At 36.5% G+C, this 19384-nt stretch overlaps 1 protein-coding gene across 6 annotated transcripts in view; it reads right to left on the reverse strand.

Moving 5' to 3' along the window:
* GAS2 (growth arrest specific 2) overlaps positions 1–19384 on the reverse strand; it is a 129598-nt gene that overhangs the window by 89942 nt on the left and 20272 nt on the right. For all 6 annotated transcript variants that reach the window (XM_040495605.1, XM_040495602.1, XM_040495604.1 and 3 more), the window contains exon 3: positions 18971–19092. In XM_040495605.1, the coding sequence (XP_040351539.1) occupies positions 18971–19092 (122 nt within the window). The remainder of the gene's footprint in view (positions 1–18970; positions 19093–19384) is intronic.

A 19384-nucleotide genomic window follows, 5' to 3' on the forward strand; every position in this document is an offset into this window, starting at 1 on the left:
TGTCTATCCTACACCACAGCTTATCTTCGATTAATGTTATTTTTTTTTTTCAAATATGTGTCTACTTTCAGTTCTTTTTACAAAGAATGCCCTGAGGAGAAGTGAAAAATAGTTACGTCGTCACATCTGTAATTAGGGGAAAAAATTTAAAGCAGACGCTCTTCATTAGTATGGTGATTTAATCACAATTTGTTTTTATCCATCTTCTAATTTCTATTCATTATTATGTTGTGCATTCATATCTGTTCTCCACATTCCAATTAGAGTAGACTTTTAAAAAGGCAAATTAGGGTCCCAGTGCTTTTAGGATAAAGCAAAGCTCCTTCTAGTACAGCCTCCACGATTTGTATTAGCCCCACTCCTACCTGCAGACCTAGCAGAGGACCTCAATGCTCCTACAGGCTCACCAGCCTCTACTCCCACTCTTGATGTTCCCCGTGTTCCCTCCCACCACACAGCCCTGACACAAGGGTTCTCTCTGTCCTTCCCTTACCTCTTTGCCCAAGTAAGTTTGCCAACTCATTTGCTTATTTCTTTTCTTGAGCAGAAATGTAAAGAGTGGTGTGAGATGAGCCCACTGGGCTCATAACTCTTGGATACCCATGAGGGTATATGGCACAGACACCCATGATTTTTCCCCAAACTTTTCTTCCCCTGCTTTTCCAATTGTAAAATAAAGCACCGCCATCCATTTCTTCACATATGAAACCCAATCTCCCTCACCTTTTGGCATATTATTTTGAATTAGAGATACTTGAGAAACTGCCAGAGCAAGAAAGGCGCTCTGACCTTACTTGGTCTCTCAACAAGCAGGGGATAAATCTCCCATGTGAAAGGTACCAGGAGGGAAGACAGCATCCTTATCACCAGAGAATGGGAATTTAGGGCCAAGAAGTCTACGTAAACAAGCTTTATGCTTCTTCTTCTTCACTAATTTACTACTCCAAGTCCAAACCCCTTTGTCTTGTCAATTCTTCACAAATGTATTGTTTCTTTGTCTACAAGCTATAAGAGCTTCCCGCTTTGGTCACTTCTTTGGGTCATATATTTTTATGGGACTCGCAAACATATGAAATTAAATTTGTTTTCTGTCTGTTAATCTGTCTTGGGTCAGTTTAATTATTAGACTAGCCAAAGACCCTAGAAAGGAAGAAGGGAAACATTTTCCATCCCTGTCCCACCAAGTTTCAATAGATCTCAAAACCACGTGCTTCTTTCCAGTACCACTGCTAGCACCTCAGGTTGATGGTCATTATCTCTCTCCTAAGCAGGGCAATAGCTTCCTATGAGAGGTCCTTACTTCCATATTCACCTCTCCCTTCCAACCCATTCACCACACTGCAAATGTCATCTTTTTAAAAGATTTTATCAAGCCCCCGTTTAAAATACTTCAATGGCATAATGTTCTTTTTTTTTTAATTTTTTTTTAACATTTATTTATTTTTGAGAGAGAGAGAGAGAGAGAGAGAGAGAGAGTTAGAGTGAGTGGGGTAGGGAAAGAGAGAGAAGGAGACACAGAATCCGAAGAAGGCTCCAGGCTCTGAGCTGTCAGCACAGAGCTTGACATGGGGCTCAAACCCATGAATAGTGAGATCACTACCTGAGTCAAAGTGGGAAGCTTATTTGTTGTTCTTAATATACAGGCCAACATTCAACAAATTTGGCTCTGGTCTCATTCTGGACACTAATAGTACATGCTAGTATCCAAACACTTGCTTGACTTTTAGTTTCTTAAAGTCGTCATGCACCTCCACAACTGAGGGCTTTTCCCATGAGCTATTTTCCATATTTGGAACATTCTAGATCCCCTTTCTGTCTGGCTAATTCCCATTCCTGCTTCAAAATAATATAAAAGTCCTTTCGACAAGACTGCCCTTTCTACAATGTTGCCCTTTTAAAGTTACCATATACTTGGATTTTCCCATACTTACACATCACACAGTTGTAATTCACTGTTAGCTTAACTATTTGCTTAATGTTATTCTTCCTAACAACCTGCTACTCTACAAGGTAGCATATTTTAGGTGTTCAATAAATGTTTTTTGAATAATTGATTGAATGGCATCAATATAATGGATGGCATGGTGATACAAACTGCTGATATATGTCATTTATTGAACATTTATTTATATCTGTATTCTTACATGTTTGTATTTTATTAACTTAACTAGAATCTAAGCCCTTTGAGAGGGGACAGGAATGTTTTACACTTTTTTTTATTTATCAGTATCTTGAATACAGCACTCAAAGCATATCTATCAATTGAAAGTTCTAGATCATCTGTGAAAGACTTTATATAGGGAAGTCAGAGAAGGCATCAGCCAAACGACAACATTTGAACACAGACCTAAAGGGAGTGAGGAGCAAGTCATATATATTTCTGAAGAAAAAATATTCTGAGAAGATAGAAGAGCAATTGAAAAGGCCCTGTGGTAGTTGGGACCTGTTTGTTGGGTTCAAAGACCAAGGAGGTCATTATGACTGCAGCAAAGCAGAGTTTGGGGAAAGTCACATGAAACGAGATCAGATAGTTAGCTAGGAAATTGAGTATGTAGGGCCTTGTATGTAATCATAAAGATTTAGGCTTTTAGTTGAAGTGAATCATGATGCCATTAGAGAATTGTCAGCTAAGAAATAGCATGATATGATAAAAGTTTTAAATTATTTGATGATTTAATCTATGTTAAAAGTTTACTCTGACAAAGAATAAGTACTTAGTAAAAGCTTACTTTATTATCATATCTCATGGTATTCAGTAAGTCTGAAAAAAAGATCAGATGGCTACTTCTCAAACTTTAAAAATATTTAAACATAGCAAATATGATAAATAGAACAAAATATGGGGTGGTTCCTCATTTATGATTTTCAATACATACACATGTTTTTTATACATTTGTACATGCATTTATCATATACATACAAATATAGAGATTAATCTTTCCTGTCTTAATGTTCCCACTGTACCTGTGTAAAATATGTTTATTCTGAGTTTTGTATGTCTATAACACTATTCTTCACTAGATTGTGATCATCCAGAATAAGTTCTTGGTCTGGGAAGACCATGAACTTGAGGTGAGCAAAATATTATGTTTATTTTTACTCTCCTCTAATTTTTTTTTTTTTGAGAAAGAGAGAGAGTGTGAGAGTGGGGGAGAGGGGCAGGGTGAGAGAGAATCTTAAGCAGGCTCCACACTCAGTGCAGAGCCCAATGGGAGGCTTGATCCCATGACCATGAGATCATGACTTAAGCCAAAATTCAGAGTCAGACGCTCAACTGACTGAGCCACCCAGGCTGCCCTCTCGTCTGATTTTCAATATACTTTTATTATGAATGTAATGTCTAGAATGTATACCTGAAATATTAAGTTTACTTTCTCTTTTACTTTAAAACGACAGTATTTTTCAGAACCCTTGTTCACTGTTGGTGGGAATGCAAACTGGTGTAACCACTGTGGAACACAGAATGAAAGTCCCTCAAAAAATTAAAAATATAAGTACCCCTCTGATCTAAAGATTTTCAATGTCAATTCAAAAACACAAGAAACAATAAATGTTGTTAAGGATGTGGAGAAAAAGGAACCCTTATGCACTGTTTGGGAATGCAAACTGGTGCAGCCACTGAGGACCAGTATGGAGTTTCCTCAAAAAGTTAAAAATAGAACTCCCCTAAGATCCAGTAATTGCACTACTAGGTATTTACCCAAAGAATACAAAAACAGTAATTTGAAAAGATATATGAACTCCTGTGTTTATTGCAGCATTATTTACAATACCCAAATTATGGAGGCAGCCTCAGTGTCCACTGATAGATAAATAGATGAAACAATGTGGCGTGTGTGTGTGTATATATATATATATATATATACACACACACACACAATGGAATCTTATTACTCAGCCATAAAAGGAATGAAATCTTGTCATTTGCAACAACACGGATGGATCTAGAAGATATAATGGTAAGTAAAATACGCTAGTCAGAGAAAGATAGATACCATATAATTTCACTCATATGTGAAATTTAAGAAACAAAATAAATGAACAAAGGGGGGAAAAAAGAGGTAACCCAAAAACAAGACTCTTAACTAGAGTGAACCAACTGATGGTTAACAGAGGGGAGGTGGGGGGTGGGGGATGGGTGAAATAGTGAAAGGGATTAAATAGTACACTTGTCATGATGAGAACTGAGTAATGGATGGAACTGTTGAATCACTACATGGTACACCTGAAACTAATATAACAGTGTATGTTAACTACAATAGAATTGAAATACATTTTTTTTTCAACGTTTATTTTATTTATTTTTGGGACAGAGAGAGACAGAGCATGAACGGGGGAGGGGCAGAGAGAGAGGGAGACACAGAATCGGAAACAGGCTCCAGGCTCTGAGCCATCAGGCCAGAGCCCGATGCGGGGCTCGAACTCGCGGACCGCGAGATCGTGACCTGGCTGAAGTCGGACGCTTAACCGACTGCGCCACCCAGGCGCCCCTGAAATACATTTTTTTAAAAAACTACAGTATTTTCAAAACCAATGCCAGATTAATAAAAATAAGCAAACACATTGCTTATTTTTTTAGCTTGTGCTTTAATATTTATTTTTAATAATGTAGTAACCATATTTCAAAAAATGTTGATATCCTCTATTTTGTGTTTTATAATCCTTAATGTCATGCATTTAAAAACATCATGAAAAAGGATCGGCAGGCCTCACCCAATGGTTAAAGAAGGCAGGATACAAAAATAATTGTCTCTGATCTAGAAGGCAGAGTCGGTGACTTATTGGCCTTTATAACACCTAGTACAAAACTGCCTCTCAAGAAATTCCCTAGACTTATTCAGAATTTAGTCAGTTCACTCCCATTTTAAGATTCCCTTCTTGGGCCACCTGGGGGGCTCAGTCGTTTAAGCGTCCAACTTCAGCTCAGGTCATGATCTTGTGGTTTGTTGAGTTCAAGCCCTGTGTCAGGTTCTGTGATGACAGCTCAGAGCCTTGGAGCCTGCTTTGGTTCTGTGTCTCCCTCTCTCTCTCCCCTCCCCTACTCACACTCTGTCTCTCTCAATCTTCCTCTCTCTTTCAAAATTAAATAAGCCTTTAAAAAAAAAAAAAGATTCCTGGGGCGCCTGGGTGGCTCAGTCAGTTAAGTGTCCGACTTCTGCTCAGGTCGTGATCTCGAAGTTTGTGAGTTCGAGCCCCGCGCTGGGCTCTGTGCTGACAGCTGGGAGCCTGGAGCCTGCTTTGGATTCTGTGTCTCCTCTCTCTGCCCCTCCCCCACTTGTGCTCTGTATCTCTCTAGCAAAAATAAATAAATGTAAAAAGAAAAAAAGATTCGTTTCTTCCTTTTTACTTCAGAGGTTTCATTCTTTTTAACAATTGTAGATAGAGCTAAGTTCTTTGTTTTGTTTCTATTTTAGTTTTGGCTTCAAGATACAGGAATTGCTGCATTATTACTTCTTACAGGGAGCATCCATTAGACAAACAGCCTGTGGGAAATCAGACATGACCAGCAAAGTGGTATAAACACAAAACACATACGAGACAGCTCCATGCATGATATGTAATGCATTTTAAAACTGGTAAGCAAAACAATAGCAGGTATTCATGTAGGCAGCTCCTAAAAGCTTATACAGTTGGAGAGCTCTACATACTATAAACTCAATTACCTCATCTAGAAAACATTATGCCATTACTCTGCAATGCATCAGTACCACATACCTTGGACCACACACACACATATGGTGAGTACTTACATTTTAAATCATCTAGCAATCCTCAGACATTTTCAAATTAAAAAGGAACATTTTTCCTCGAATTTACAGCCCCTTAAAAATGTTCTTGTTATAAAACCTGTAAATGGTCTGCTTTAAGAAATGGCATGCATATTCATTATTGATTTGTTTAAAGGACCAGAATTTCTCCAAAGCATTTAGCAACAGCTCATTTTAAAGTAATTAATTTTCTATTTTCCATATGGTGAGAGTGACTTTTCCTGACATAGTATTCTATATCCACAGTGCTTTGAAACAGCAGTGGCCACAGTCAGTGCTATCAAATATCTGAAAAACAGTTCCCCAGTTACACGCCTTGCCCATGTGCCTGCATGCGGTTAAATGCAGGATGTGAGCCTATAAGTGGAAAAGATGATGTCACTGTGGAAAAATTTGATCAGGTTTACTTTTACGCTCGGGGGCAATGTTCTGCTGATGTTATGAAATTATGTAGATGAAAAATGTGTGTGTGTGTGTGTGTGTGTGTACTGCTTCTTCTAAGCCAGATCTGTTTTGTTTTTTTTTCATGCTTTTGGAACTTCAATTCGACATGTTTTATTTTTAGTCTTATGCTTCGTATGCTTTTAATACAACCATTATTTACACTACCAAACAATAGCTGACAGTTTTAACTTTTGAGAGGAAAGAACCGCTGAGCAGTTTTGAAGGAGGGCGATTTATCAGCAGATTCACATAAACATATAGCTTCTGAAACCTGGCAAATTTCTAAGTTCAGTGCTGCCACCTTGTCTTTCTCTTCTCCCCCTCACTCTGGAATGTGGAGATTCTTGGCAGGGTACTGAATAGGGCTAGAAATACCCCTTCACATCTCTTAGCTCATCAGAAGCAAACTCCAATAAGAAAAGAAGCTTAGGGTTTGGGAAAATGACTCACTCTTGCTCATTAAGAGGTTGGCAACTACTGGTTTAGAACAAACAAGTAGGGAGCCAAATATGATAATGGTAGGGTATATTTTACTCTCTTGTAATTTGAGGGAAATTCTAAAATAATTCTGATTCTTTTCATTTGCTTCTTTATACATAAAAAGAAAGCCATCTCAAACATGAGTGTTGTCACAAAGGTTAATTCCATGCTTTGCACCTGGTTATATTCCATTTAGCGAGCCCTGTATGCGTGTCCAAATAATTTTAAGTATGTAAATCCATAATATCGTTCCACTTCTAATTTCATCATACAGACAACTCAACCAACTTTATACTGTTTTAGGTAATTCCAAAAAACTTCAGCCCACCTGGCTTAGACATTGGCTGTCTTTGCCACCCACCGAAGGAGTTATATATATATAAGGGAAAGTGGCAATTTCTTCTATGATTTACTGAGGACAACCAAATGAGAATAGTTTAAATTTTGACTCTGTGATAATAAAAGAGGAAAAAGCTGTAATAATAATGTATGGGTAGTAGGAACAATCAAATTAATATACTGAAATCCACTTAAAATCATTGCAGTAGGCTTAAGCACAACAGCCATTCTATTTTATAAAGCAGATACGGTTTTTAATTGGTATACCTTTTGATTTAGAAAGCAGATGAGACACACTCAAAATAAAAATTTTAAACAACTCTGTGCATGAAAACTTTTCAATGTATACTACTATATGCTTTAAGTTCTGTTCTAAATTCAGTCACATGATAAATATTGCCTTTCTTTTATTTAAACTGTGGCTGCTTAAAATTAATTCATTTTCAAATCATTTTGTGAGCTTGATCTCAAAATCTATATAATACCGCATGCATCTTATTTCTCCCTAATAGGTAGTAAATTCCTTGAGAAGACTGTCTACCTTTACATCACAACCATTATTACCAATGACACATACACACAGAAATATTCACAGTAAATAATGTCATCTCTTGTTTCTAACAAGAGCTCTTATACTCATCAATCATATATCAACTTTTAAAATAACGTATATAAATAGGGGCGCCCGGGTGGCTCAGTCAGTTAGGGGTCTAACTTCGGCTCAGGTCATGATCTGGTCAGTGAGTTGGAGCCACATGTTGGGCTCTGTGCTGACAGCTCAGAGCCTGGAGCCTGCTTCAGATTCTGTGTCTCCCTCTCTCTCTCTGCTCCTCCCTGGCTCTCTTTCTCTCTCTCTCTCTCTCTCTCTCTCTCTCTCTCTCTCTCTCTCTCACTGTCTCAAAGATAAATAAACATTAAAAAAGAAAAAGAAAAAAAGAAATAGGACTCAGTTATTGTAAAATATTTGTAGTTCATACTATTCTCTATTATTTAAGGTTGTTAAAATGATGAACTTGCTCTGCTCCATGATCCTTTTAATCTCCTTTTTGAGTTAACCCTTAGTTAATAAAATAACACATTTTTTTGGAAAGCTGACAGCAGCGTTTATTGCTCGTTGTTCTTATGCACTGGAATTCTCTGACTCCCTCCTGCAGTTTTACAGAAACTGTATTTTTACCTTGGTTGTTAAAGAGTGTTTTGGTAGATGGCTAATTAGGGCTCTGAAAAGAAACAATGGTTCTTATATTCCCATTTATTTCACTCACCAACTATTTTATTGGACAAAAGGGGCAGTTATTGAGAAAAAGATGCCAAAAAAAAAAAAAAACCCACCTCCACAGGGATTATATTTTTACAGCTCCTCAGTCATTGAAAGACACAACCCTTAATTACTCTAGTAGTACCTTATTTCAGGTCAAAAGTACCCCTTGAGAACTTAGTCCATGAAAGATCCTAAAATTATTCTTTTTCTTAATTATCAATGATAAGCAAGTTCATAAAGCCATTAGTTATCACTCATCTGATCCTTTTATTATCCTTTTATATTTTATATTTTATTCAAACCACAGCAAACCTACAAACAGGTCTTGAAAAGTAATCCTTCAATGGAATAAAACATTGGGATATTAATATGCTCATTTTTGTCATCATTTTTACCTTTAGATAATGTTCTGAACTCAAATAATATAACATAGTGTGTGACTACATAATCTCATTTGCAATTAACTTAAATGACCCATCTCCTCCAGAACTTCCTTACTAACTTAGACCTCCATGGTCTATTACTTCACCAATATCTTGTCAGCACTTTTAATGTCCTCAGATCCTTTTTCTTTCCCTGAACCACCCCAAAACTCTCCGATTCTTTGTTTTCCCCGTTACTTAAAACGTCAGCTTTGTGCCTTATGATTTTGAACATCAAAGTGTTTGAGTGAAGCAAAACCAGCAGAGGGAGGAATTTCAAAATTGGTGACAAAAGTCTTCGGGTTAAAAATCGAGAATTGAGGGGCGCCTGGGTGGCGCAGTCGGTTGAGCGTCCGACTTCAGCCAGGTCACGATCTCGCGCTCCGTGAGTTCGAGCCCCGCGTTGGGCTCTGGGCTGATGGCTCAGAGCCTGGAGCCTGTTTCCAATTCTGTGTCTCCCTCTCTCTCTGCCCCTCCCCCATTCATGCTCTGTCTCTCTCTGTCCCAAAAATAAATAAAATGTTGAAAAAAAATTTTTTTAAAAATCGAGAATTGCTAAAACCCACTGACAACAGCATTCTGGATCTACAAGTAAATATCTACATTGGCTCATTCATTCATTTATTCATTCATCTAAAAACAGATCTACTGAAGACCTATATGCCAGATTTTATGATAGACCTACATACAAATAAGACATTAACCAAGTTCTCAAGGATCTTAGGGTCTAGTAAAGGGATAAAGGCAAGCAAAAAACTAAGTATAACAATATAGTACAGGTACTCCGACAGATGGGGAAACCATAAATATTAAAAACATCTCTACTTTTCCAAATTCCCTCTACCTTTTCTTTAGGAAATATTTCCTATCTCATTTTATTCAGTCTGAGAACACATCAATCAAGGTGAAGCCATGACCTGGTCAGACAGCTGACTGTTCATCACACTAAACAAACTCCCTCTTGCTAACATTTGAAACTTGAGAGAAATGATAAATGGATTTAATAGTTTAATGTTACTGAGCACCCATGTATACTAGGCATTACTCAGTGCTTATGTGTATTAAATTTAGCCTCCATAACAACTGATACGTTAGGTACTTTTATTAGCTACATGGTTACAAATGAGGATGTTACGGCACAGAGAAATTAAGTAGTTTTCCCAAGCTAATCAACAGTGGAGTTAGGATTTAAACCCAGAAAGTGTGCCTGTTGAGTCCACACAATTAACCACTCTATTTAGCTGAGCTCTCTAAAAGTGTTTAAAATGATTCATTCTAATAATGGTACTCTAAAGTGAATGCCCATGTATCCACGCTTTATAACCTTCAGAGTTAGTATAAATCCTAGGTCCTCCAAAGCCATCGGTTTTTATTTCTTTAGTTTCAGAGAGTAAAGTTCAGGCATTTGGCATTAGAAAACTATGGGATATTTGGAATTGGTGTTGAGGCTAATACTGGAACGGAAAACTAGCATTCTCTTTATGGAGAATAAACTGTTTTTGTGGGCTTTTAAGCTTACACTATTTTGATATCCTCTTAATGAAAAAGAATACTACAGGGTTATGAACAAAAACTTAGATAGGGAATTAGATGTTTACTTAGGATAATAAAATAAGGCCCAACAAACAAACAACTTTTAAAGAGGATAAACACTGGAACCATCAAAGAAAAAGAATATAATATCTTAATCAATTAACTGCCTGACAGAACACTATTTTACTTTTCCTTATAGATTTTGGCTTTATTTATACTTTCTGGTTGCTCCTTCACAAACAGTAACTTGGAAATCTTTTCATAGAGAGAATAGAAAGATAACCTGGTCTTTCTTTTAGCATGATTAAGCAAAACGAAATCTTTTTTAACAGTTTAGAATAATCTTTCAGTCTCATAACTCATTATTAATAAATGCCATAAATTTTGAAGTCTACTAAAATTCTGTTGTCCCACTTAGAGAAATTTATCGAGTTTCTTTTACATGTGAGCTTTTGCATGCAGAATAATTTTCCACAGGATAGTTGTGATAGAAATAATTCAAGTAATATGACTTGCATTTGGTATTGGCTCTTGTCCTTTGCTTAATTCCTGTCCCCTGACCAGTTTTCTGTTTCCAAATGGGACACAGCTAGACATTCTTATCTTGGGAGAGTGGCAGAGACATAAAGAGTGGGGGCAAGCTGGGATGAAACAGCAAGCACTCCTTCTCAGGAACTGGGGAAGGTACATGGTGGATTCCCCTACCTCTGGTATTCTCCTGGACCACGCTAAGAAAGGACTACGAATTAACCTGGACATTCCTGGTACCATTGCTCTGTTCTTCGAATCTCAGCTAGCCATAGTCAGAGCTGATGATCTCTATCAGGTATCAAAATACTGCAGTCTGGATCAGGATGGAGTTAGATCCCTCTCACAGCATAACTCCTAGCCAACACAGGAATCCCTGGCCAACTGGTTATGTATCTCAACATACATTTAAAATCTTGAGTGCCACTAAGTGTATTATGGCAGGGTTTTTCTTTATTAATGTAATAGACTTGGAGTGTTAGTCTGAGGAGAACAGGATGTAAATTGAGATTTGGTAGAATTAATGCACTTTAACTGCACTAAATAGAATTCGGTGTGCTAACGTGGACAGCCACAGATGATCCCGTTAATAGTCTGCTAGATTTGCTGACACAAACGTAGATGTGATGCTAGCCCACACTAAATGACAATAAAAGGCCAGAAATCACTTAGTAAAATACAGGGGAAGGAATTCAAACCTTGGAAAAGAAATGCAGCATGCAATTTGTAATGTGGACCTCATCGAAGCAAACTTTTTACAGTGTCACTCAGTGGGGCCCAAAGATGCTCTATTTTTCGCTAAGCTATGAAGAACAGGTTGGTGAGGAGAGTTCCCTAATTTCCTAACGTGACTTTTCACTTCAGAGAGAGGATGCTGGTGACAGGAGCTTTCTCTTATTAATGTGAATGGGGATTCTCAGAGTGGCAGAAATACATGGTAGCACTTTCATAGGCAAGGTGGATATGGTTGCTAGCATACAAAGTAGGCCAATCAAATCTCTTAGAATAACCTGCCCCACAGGAGATCTGAATGTGGTTTATTAATCATGAGGCCTTTAGCTGAAAATTGAAAGGCAACTTCCTAAGTTCTTGCGTTGTATAACAGAAACAGCAACAGCAACACAATAAGAGAATCTTTCCGATGGCCTAGTTCTTAGACTACAGCCAATTTATAGACCCAGGGCCCACTGAATGAAAGGAGTAATGATCTCAAGTCTTTCCTATAAAGCTTCCTTCTAATCTTTAAAGGGACCTGAAGAGTTTGCTATGCATTAGGGAAAGGGAAATACCTTATGGGGATCAAGTGACAGATGGATTTTGACCTAAGCCTAAATTACACTATGACTATTATGCCTTTGAACATATAGAAGCTATTTTTACATTTTTCCATGAATATATAATTGGCAAGGATATTCTCAGCAACTTTCATAATTTTTGTTCCCTAACATATGGGATAAAATGTCACAACTTAGAAAAAGTCAGAGATTCATGCTACTATCAATGACCTGAACATTGCCAGAAAAGTGATTTCTATCACACCTCCATTCAATTCAAGCCAATATGAAAGATGGATGGGACATGGGGAACAGCAGGGATATTATAATGAATCAATAGTGTCAATCGAGTTGCTGTTCCAGATTTGGTCTTTCCATTGAAGTATACATATTAGAAAATATCCTAGTACTTAGCATGCATCTCTTGGTCTGGAAATGCAATTTTCTTAATCCTGAAACATAGAAAATTCCAGAAGCTGTTTGCATACACTTGACAAAAATAACAGAAGTGTTTTACTATCCTGTACATCGGCTCAGGCTCTGAAACATAAACTATAGGAACATTTCAACATCACACAACACATTCTTCTACTAGGTCCACGGTATTTGGCTGACTTGACGTTACAGAGCAGAATAGCAGGCAAACTAGATGGCTTCATAAAATACATGTGCTCTAGGGGATAAATTACGGGACAATTCAGGATGGGGTTTTGTTAACTAAATGAAGTTTCTGGATCCAGCAGTAGGGGCCATGTTGGAACACTGCCTTCTATGTAAAGGATACTATGCACATGTTCCTAACTTGCTATTGTTGTCTTATGGAGGTCGAATCTCCATCTTGGGACACCAGGGACCACAGAACTTGAAATGTTTACTATGAACTTAGTGCCAGATAATCAACTTGGCCACATTTTCGGTGGTGCCCACCAATATTCTATCACTTACAGATATTCTCTCACATATGGCATTCGTTCAATTAGGCCTTAAGATACAGGTAAATTCCATAAGTACATCATTCACTCCCAATTATACCCATTCTCTCATATTGCTGCTTTTGTTTTCCTTAGTCCATACATACAGCAACCCAGATCAAGTTGAGTATCAAGTCTCTTATGACTATTTGACTATGGGTAGAAAAAAAAGTTGAGCTTCTTTTCCTAACATTCTATATGATTCATCAACACTTACTGCTATGGCAGTGAAACCTGACTTAGACATAACCCTGTAAGATGGTTTAGAACAGAAATACCCCCAATGAGAAAAAAAAAAAACTCAGCAAGATATTTCATGGCCTCTGATTACGATTTTCCTGGTGATCAAGGACTTAGAAAATTGGTGACAAGGAATTAATTTTATATTGGTAAATAATTCACCTTTATATATTTAAAATTTGAAGATATTTGTATTTTTTTTAAATCCTGAGTAATTGGATTTTATCCCTGACTTTTTTTTTCCTTTCCCTCTCAGTCCCAGACAGCAAAATAACTCAAAAGAAAAAAAACATTTATGTCCACATCATTACACCTTTAGTCCCTCCATTTATCATGACTCACTCTGTTGGTTTAGTCCTAGTCCTAGCATTACATTTGTATTTAAAAACCATGAATTTCTTAAAAAATACACAATTATTTTAGTTGTACAGCCAGATATAGATGACTCTAGATTAATCACAGTTGAGATTTTATTTGCAAGAAAAACCTTTGATCATTTCTATCATACTTCCTTGTTCTGTCAGAGGCTTCAGCAGTAAACACACTTTTCTGGATTTCTCCGAAATCAATCTTGATAAGTAAGATGTTCTCCAAACAAAACATGCTATCGATTTTGAGGGGAAAAACTCAAATCTCTATGGTTTATCTAATTCCTTGATGGTTAGACATCCTGAGGTAGTGTTATCTTACAGCTCAGAGAACTAGATATTCTTCTTTTTTTTTAATGTTTATTCATTTTTGAGAGACAGAGACAGAGTGCGAGCGGGGGAGGGGGCGGAGAGAGCCAGAGACACAGAACTCAAAGCAGGCTCCAGGCTCTGAGCTGTCACCACAGAGCCTGACGTGGGGCTCGGGCTCAGGAACTGTGAGATCATGACCTGAGCTGAAGTCAGACGCTTAACCAACTGAGCCACCCAGGCGCCCTGAGAACTAGATATTCTTGATGGGCAAATGTACTATGGACATTCTATCTGACTAGGATGTTCTTTCCCTCAAACAAGGCCTGGATTCTACATTTAGATGGTGAATGTTCAGTTCCTTCCTTGGAGCATAATGTAGCATTCTACTAGCTAACAGAACTTCTTTTTTTTTTTTTTTTTTTTTTCTTTTCTTTTCCCTTCTTGTGCTTCAAAACTGATGTAACCATTCAGGGCTCTTTGAAGTCAAAGAAAGCTCTTAACCCAGGAAAACTCTGATGCCTGGGGCAGAGACTGTCAAGATAAATGAGACAAATGGAAAGGAATGTTAGGAGAAAAAGAGAGGTTGAACCCTTTGAATGACTTGCACCATGTTGATGCCCCAGTCGTTGAGAAGCTTGTATACAAATCAGCAAGTATACAAGATGGCTGGTGTTAAAAGAAAAGTAAATACACAATAAGAAGGGGTTCCTACAGTTGAATACTATCCGGACCAGGAAGTGAAAGTTCATATATCAAGGTAACAATTATTCTGTCTTGATTGGAGATGCTAACTTTGAGTCAGGTAACTAAGGATCAAAAAACATAAAATATGACCTTGGACGTATCGCATATTTTGGTTTTCTTACCCCGATATGATATTGAAAAGATTTGTTTTGGTTAGATTTTTGCCTTTTAGGGTACTCAGCTCCAGGAATATTAACATTTATAGTTAGATTTAATTAATCATATTGTGGTATATATGAGTTAATCAAAACCAAATTATACATTAAATTGATGCACGTGAGTCTCAAATACTTCTACCTACCTATTGCTTAGTTCTATGAAATTTCTGCATTGCTTCCATGCAAAGTGAAAAAATGCAAAGGCTAGGATTTACTACTTATAGCTAACAAACAGAGAGAGGCTACTTTTATTGATCTATTATCGATGCCTAGAAAGAAAGAATCATAGGATATCATTTACTTTCATTGAGATATGTTATCAAGCCAGAATAGGATATAACTCATGGATTTATAACTCAAATATTAAAGATGTAAACTGTCTAACATATTTATTAAATAGGCTTGCAAGTATCAGGATTAAGTCACTCTTAACACAGACATACTTCACATGTACCAAGTATAACTTACTCATCTGAATGTGTTTACATAGCTATAAAATCTCCAAATTAAATATCATTTAGGAAAAGTAAAAATATTGCTATGAGAACGAACATGTGAGATTTAAGTGCTAGGAGAAAATTACAAAGGACTTCCTGTGACATGACTTAAGAAGGTATCAAATTTGTGGTTGGTTTTTTTAAAAGTAATTATGTTTTAATATCTCCCTAAATGTAACAGTTTCACTAATTCAGCAAAGGTATTAACCAACTTATCAGTCTTTACCACTATTGTTTTTCCTAGATTCTAAAGTGCCAAGGTGGAAAATAATTACACACACATACAATCAGGTAATATTGTAACCCATAGGTTATTTATATGCAATTTGAAAGCCTCCTTGTTTTTCTATGGGAAATATTCAATGTCAACCTAACTACCTGGGTCTTAGTGAATTTATTCTTGTTTAAATTTAGATTTAATAACAGCAAAATACTGTACAATTTCATATAACATCTATTCCTGTTTTAGACAAAAGATGGATTGAAAACAAAATTATATTTGATTTATGAAAGTGCTCATATCAAACTTGGATAGATTGACAAAATTATATTTATGAACAGTAATAGCAATGAAGTAGTAGCCATGTGGTTTCTCATCTTTTGAAAAATATTTCATAAAATGTAAAAAAGGAAAACTAACCTTCTTTGCACTTTTTTTCATATAGTAAGACATATGCTATTTTGATTTAAGCTGCATATTGTTGGAAGTAAGTTGTAAAATATATAAATTCTGCCAAGGACACAGAAGGTAATTCAGTCAAGAGTAATTGTGTCGACTTCTAACTCAAATTAAATTTGATTTTTTGAGCACTGAAAGTGAGATCATAAAGGGTATTTTTAAATCTACACTTGTTCAATTACCAGTTGAGTTTTTATACTAAAATATATTTATTATAATCAGAATAAATTTGAACTTTATATTTAATTAAACATTGCTTAGAGTCAAGGAAGTATTTCAAGTTTAATAAGACCTTGCTTTATTTTTACTCACTTTGAAAGGAAAACTTAATTTGTTTCTTTTTTATGTTTTATAGTTGTATTATAAAAATGATAGAATTTGAAATGAATGTTTCAAAGGAGAAACAGCTATCAAAATCCTGATCCATAACTATTCTATTACATATTCTCATGGAGATTTACAGAAAAGATACACTTATTTGTATATATCGTGTTAACTATGAGTAGTTATATTTACAAAGTACTCATCTTTTTCTTCTAGTTGCTTCTAGCAAATCAAAAATTCTCATCAGGATCTCTTAACTCTTTCACATAGGGAAGGGAAATAATATTTATCTAAAGTCTTTTTTGTGCAATGCTTTCTGGAACGTATATATGCATAATTATTACTCCTACTTTACAGGTAAGGAAATCAAAGATAGACATGTCCAATTAATAAATAACAAAACTAAAACCCAAGCAAAATGTGCCCAAGAACAAAGCCTTTAAATTATAGGTTAATGCTTTGGGGGTTCTCTTACAGCTGATGGCCGTACAACTCTATTTGGAGATCTCAGCTTCTGTTTTATAAAACATAAGCTTACAAAACAAAACAAGAAAACCTTACACCAGCCTTTGTAGAGTTGTTTATTCTTTGTTACTATGAAGGGCTCAAGACCTTAGCATTGAAGTAACGGTCTCTCTTCTCAACAACAAGCAATATAAATAGAAGTTTCAGGACCAATGCAATATTAACATAATGATCTCAAAAGAATCTTGCATGCAGCAGTTTTTTCCTCTTTGTTAATTATTTCACAGTGAACCTTCTATACAAATTGTCCTCCTATTAGGCATTATGTTTTCTGCTCGGTCAGCTGAAGTAGAGTCTCATTACAATGGAAAGCACGGCAAAAGAATTATTGGTTTCCTAACGTCCTCACACTAAGTGTGACATAAGCATGTTCATAAATGATCTATCTCTTCATGTCTATACTACACACAGTGCGCTAAAATGAGAGGCTTAGAAAAAGAAGGTCCACAGCAAATTCTTGCTCTGTCACTTACTAGCCTGGTGATCTTCCACAGATCACTTAGCATCTATCCGATAGAGAAAAAAAAAGATGAACACAGTGGTTCCCAAATTTTGCTGCCCATGAGAATCACCTGCAGAACTTTTGAGACATCCCAATCCCCAGGTTGCACCCCACAGAAATTAAATCAGGATGTTCAGGCACAGGAGCCCAGTCTGAATCATTTTTAAAGACACTCAGGTGATTCCAATGTGCAGCAAGGTTTGGGAACCACTGCGTTAACTAACACTTTCAAAGAGCTGCTTTTAAGATGGAAAATATAATGGAGGGGCTTTGTATATAGCATACAGTACTTCACAGAGTGATGTAAAATATTATCTCCAAAGTAAGTACAGAGCTGTAAAAAAAATGCATTATTTTAGGGAGCTTAAGTTTTGTTTGAATTTTAGTTCAGTAATCATAAAGAAACTATACATGAGTAATCAGATTTACTTTTTTTTTGCCACAGTTGCAGAAAATTTAACAATTTTTAAGTTTTTATGTTAAGCTATTTTCAACATTATTTTAAACTTATTTTTTCTTATGCTTTTTCTTTCTCTTTTAAAAATTAAAAAGTGTCATCTATCTTGTTTCTTCCAAAAAATACCAAGCATCAGGGGCACATGGGTGTCTCAGTCGGTTGGATGTCCAACCTCTGCTCAGGTCATTCTCTCACAGTTCGTGGGTTTGAGCCCTGCGTGGGGCTCTGTGATGACAGCTCAGAGCCTGGAGCCTGCTTCAGATTCTTTTTTTTTTTTTTTTTTTCAACGTTTATTTATTTTTGGAACAGAGAGAGACAGAGCATGAACGGGGGAGGGGCAGAGAGAGAGGGCGACACAGAATCCGAAACAGGCTCCAGGCTCCGAGCCATCAGCCCAGAGCCTGACGCGGGGCTCGAACTCCCGGATCGCGAGATCGTGACCTGGCTGAAGTCGGACGCTTAACCGACTGCGCCACCCAGGCGCCCCCCTGCTTCAGATTCTGGATCTCCTTCTCTCTCTGCCCCTCCCCTGCTCATTCTTTTTCCCTCACTCTCTCAAACAGAAATAAATAAAACAATGTAAAAATTTTTTAAAAAGATAACAAGCATCATACTCTCATTATGAACTCATAATAATCTTAAAAGAATATGTGCACAAAGGAAATCTGAGCAGTCAGAAAAAAGTAATTTGTCTAAAGTTATTTAGTTCAATTCTACTACTTACAAAAAAATTACACACTCCAGATACTTTATTCCAATGATCTATTATAATAATCTATGTGGAAACAAAGACCTATTCAGTAAATCTTTCTTGACCAGATTTTGTTCATCACCTGATTACATAAATTATTTCTGTGCTAAATTTGTAATCAATACATCAGATTCAACCAGCTTATACACAGTACTTGTTTTGTATTAATACCATCAATTTTCATAACCTTCTAGTTAATTAGACTTACTGAAAGGATTATGTAATTTATGTACAGTGCAAATTACATGTTGCCTGATTAAAATGCATCCTCTGTGTTTTGTTAATAGACATATTAATGCACCATTGACAACAAAATACTAAAATTAACCTCCGTTCATAAGCAACTACAAATGTAATCCACCTCCTGAATGATTTTGCCTGGGGATCTCCTACCTTTGTAGGCTTGTTAGCATCCATGCCCTCTTTGAATTTCTCCTGCATGGTTTCTGCAAGTTGACAGAGCAAGGCACCATTATCCAATTTTTCCATAAAAGTTTCTGCCGTAATCTCCTTCCCTGAAATAACAAAAAGGAGAATTATAAAAGCATAAGCATTCCCCAATGCAAATATGACATTCATGCCAACATATCTGACACACAGCTTTTATCACCAAAACTTCTATTCCAGCTGGGTTGCATATCTGGGATGGGAACACAGGAAAATAATGTTTCTCTGGAATTTTATGTTTTCCTCTGGTGGCAAGAATCTCAACATTTTAGATGTTCATGACATAATTTCAACTGCATAAAAGTTTTATTTCACATTCAAAATGGCAAAGAGATATCCTATGTGAGAGTCCCTCCACTT

Source organism: Herpailurus yagouaroundi, unplaced genomic scaffold (genome assembly GCF_014898765.1).
Source record: "Herpailurus yagouaroundi ecotype Mexico unplaced genomic scaffold, PumYag 187, whole genome shotgun sequence".
Lineage (NCBI taxonomy): Eukaryota > Metazoa > Chordata > Mammalia > Carnivora > Felidae > Herpailurus > Herpailurus yagouaroundi.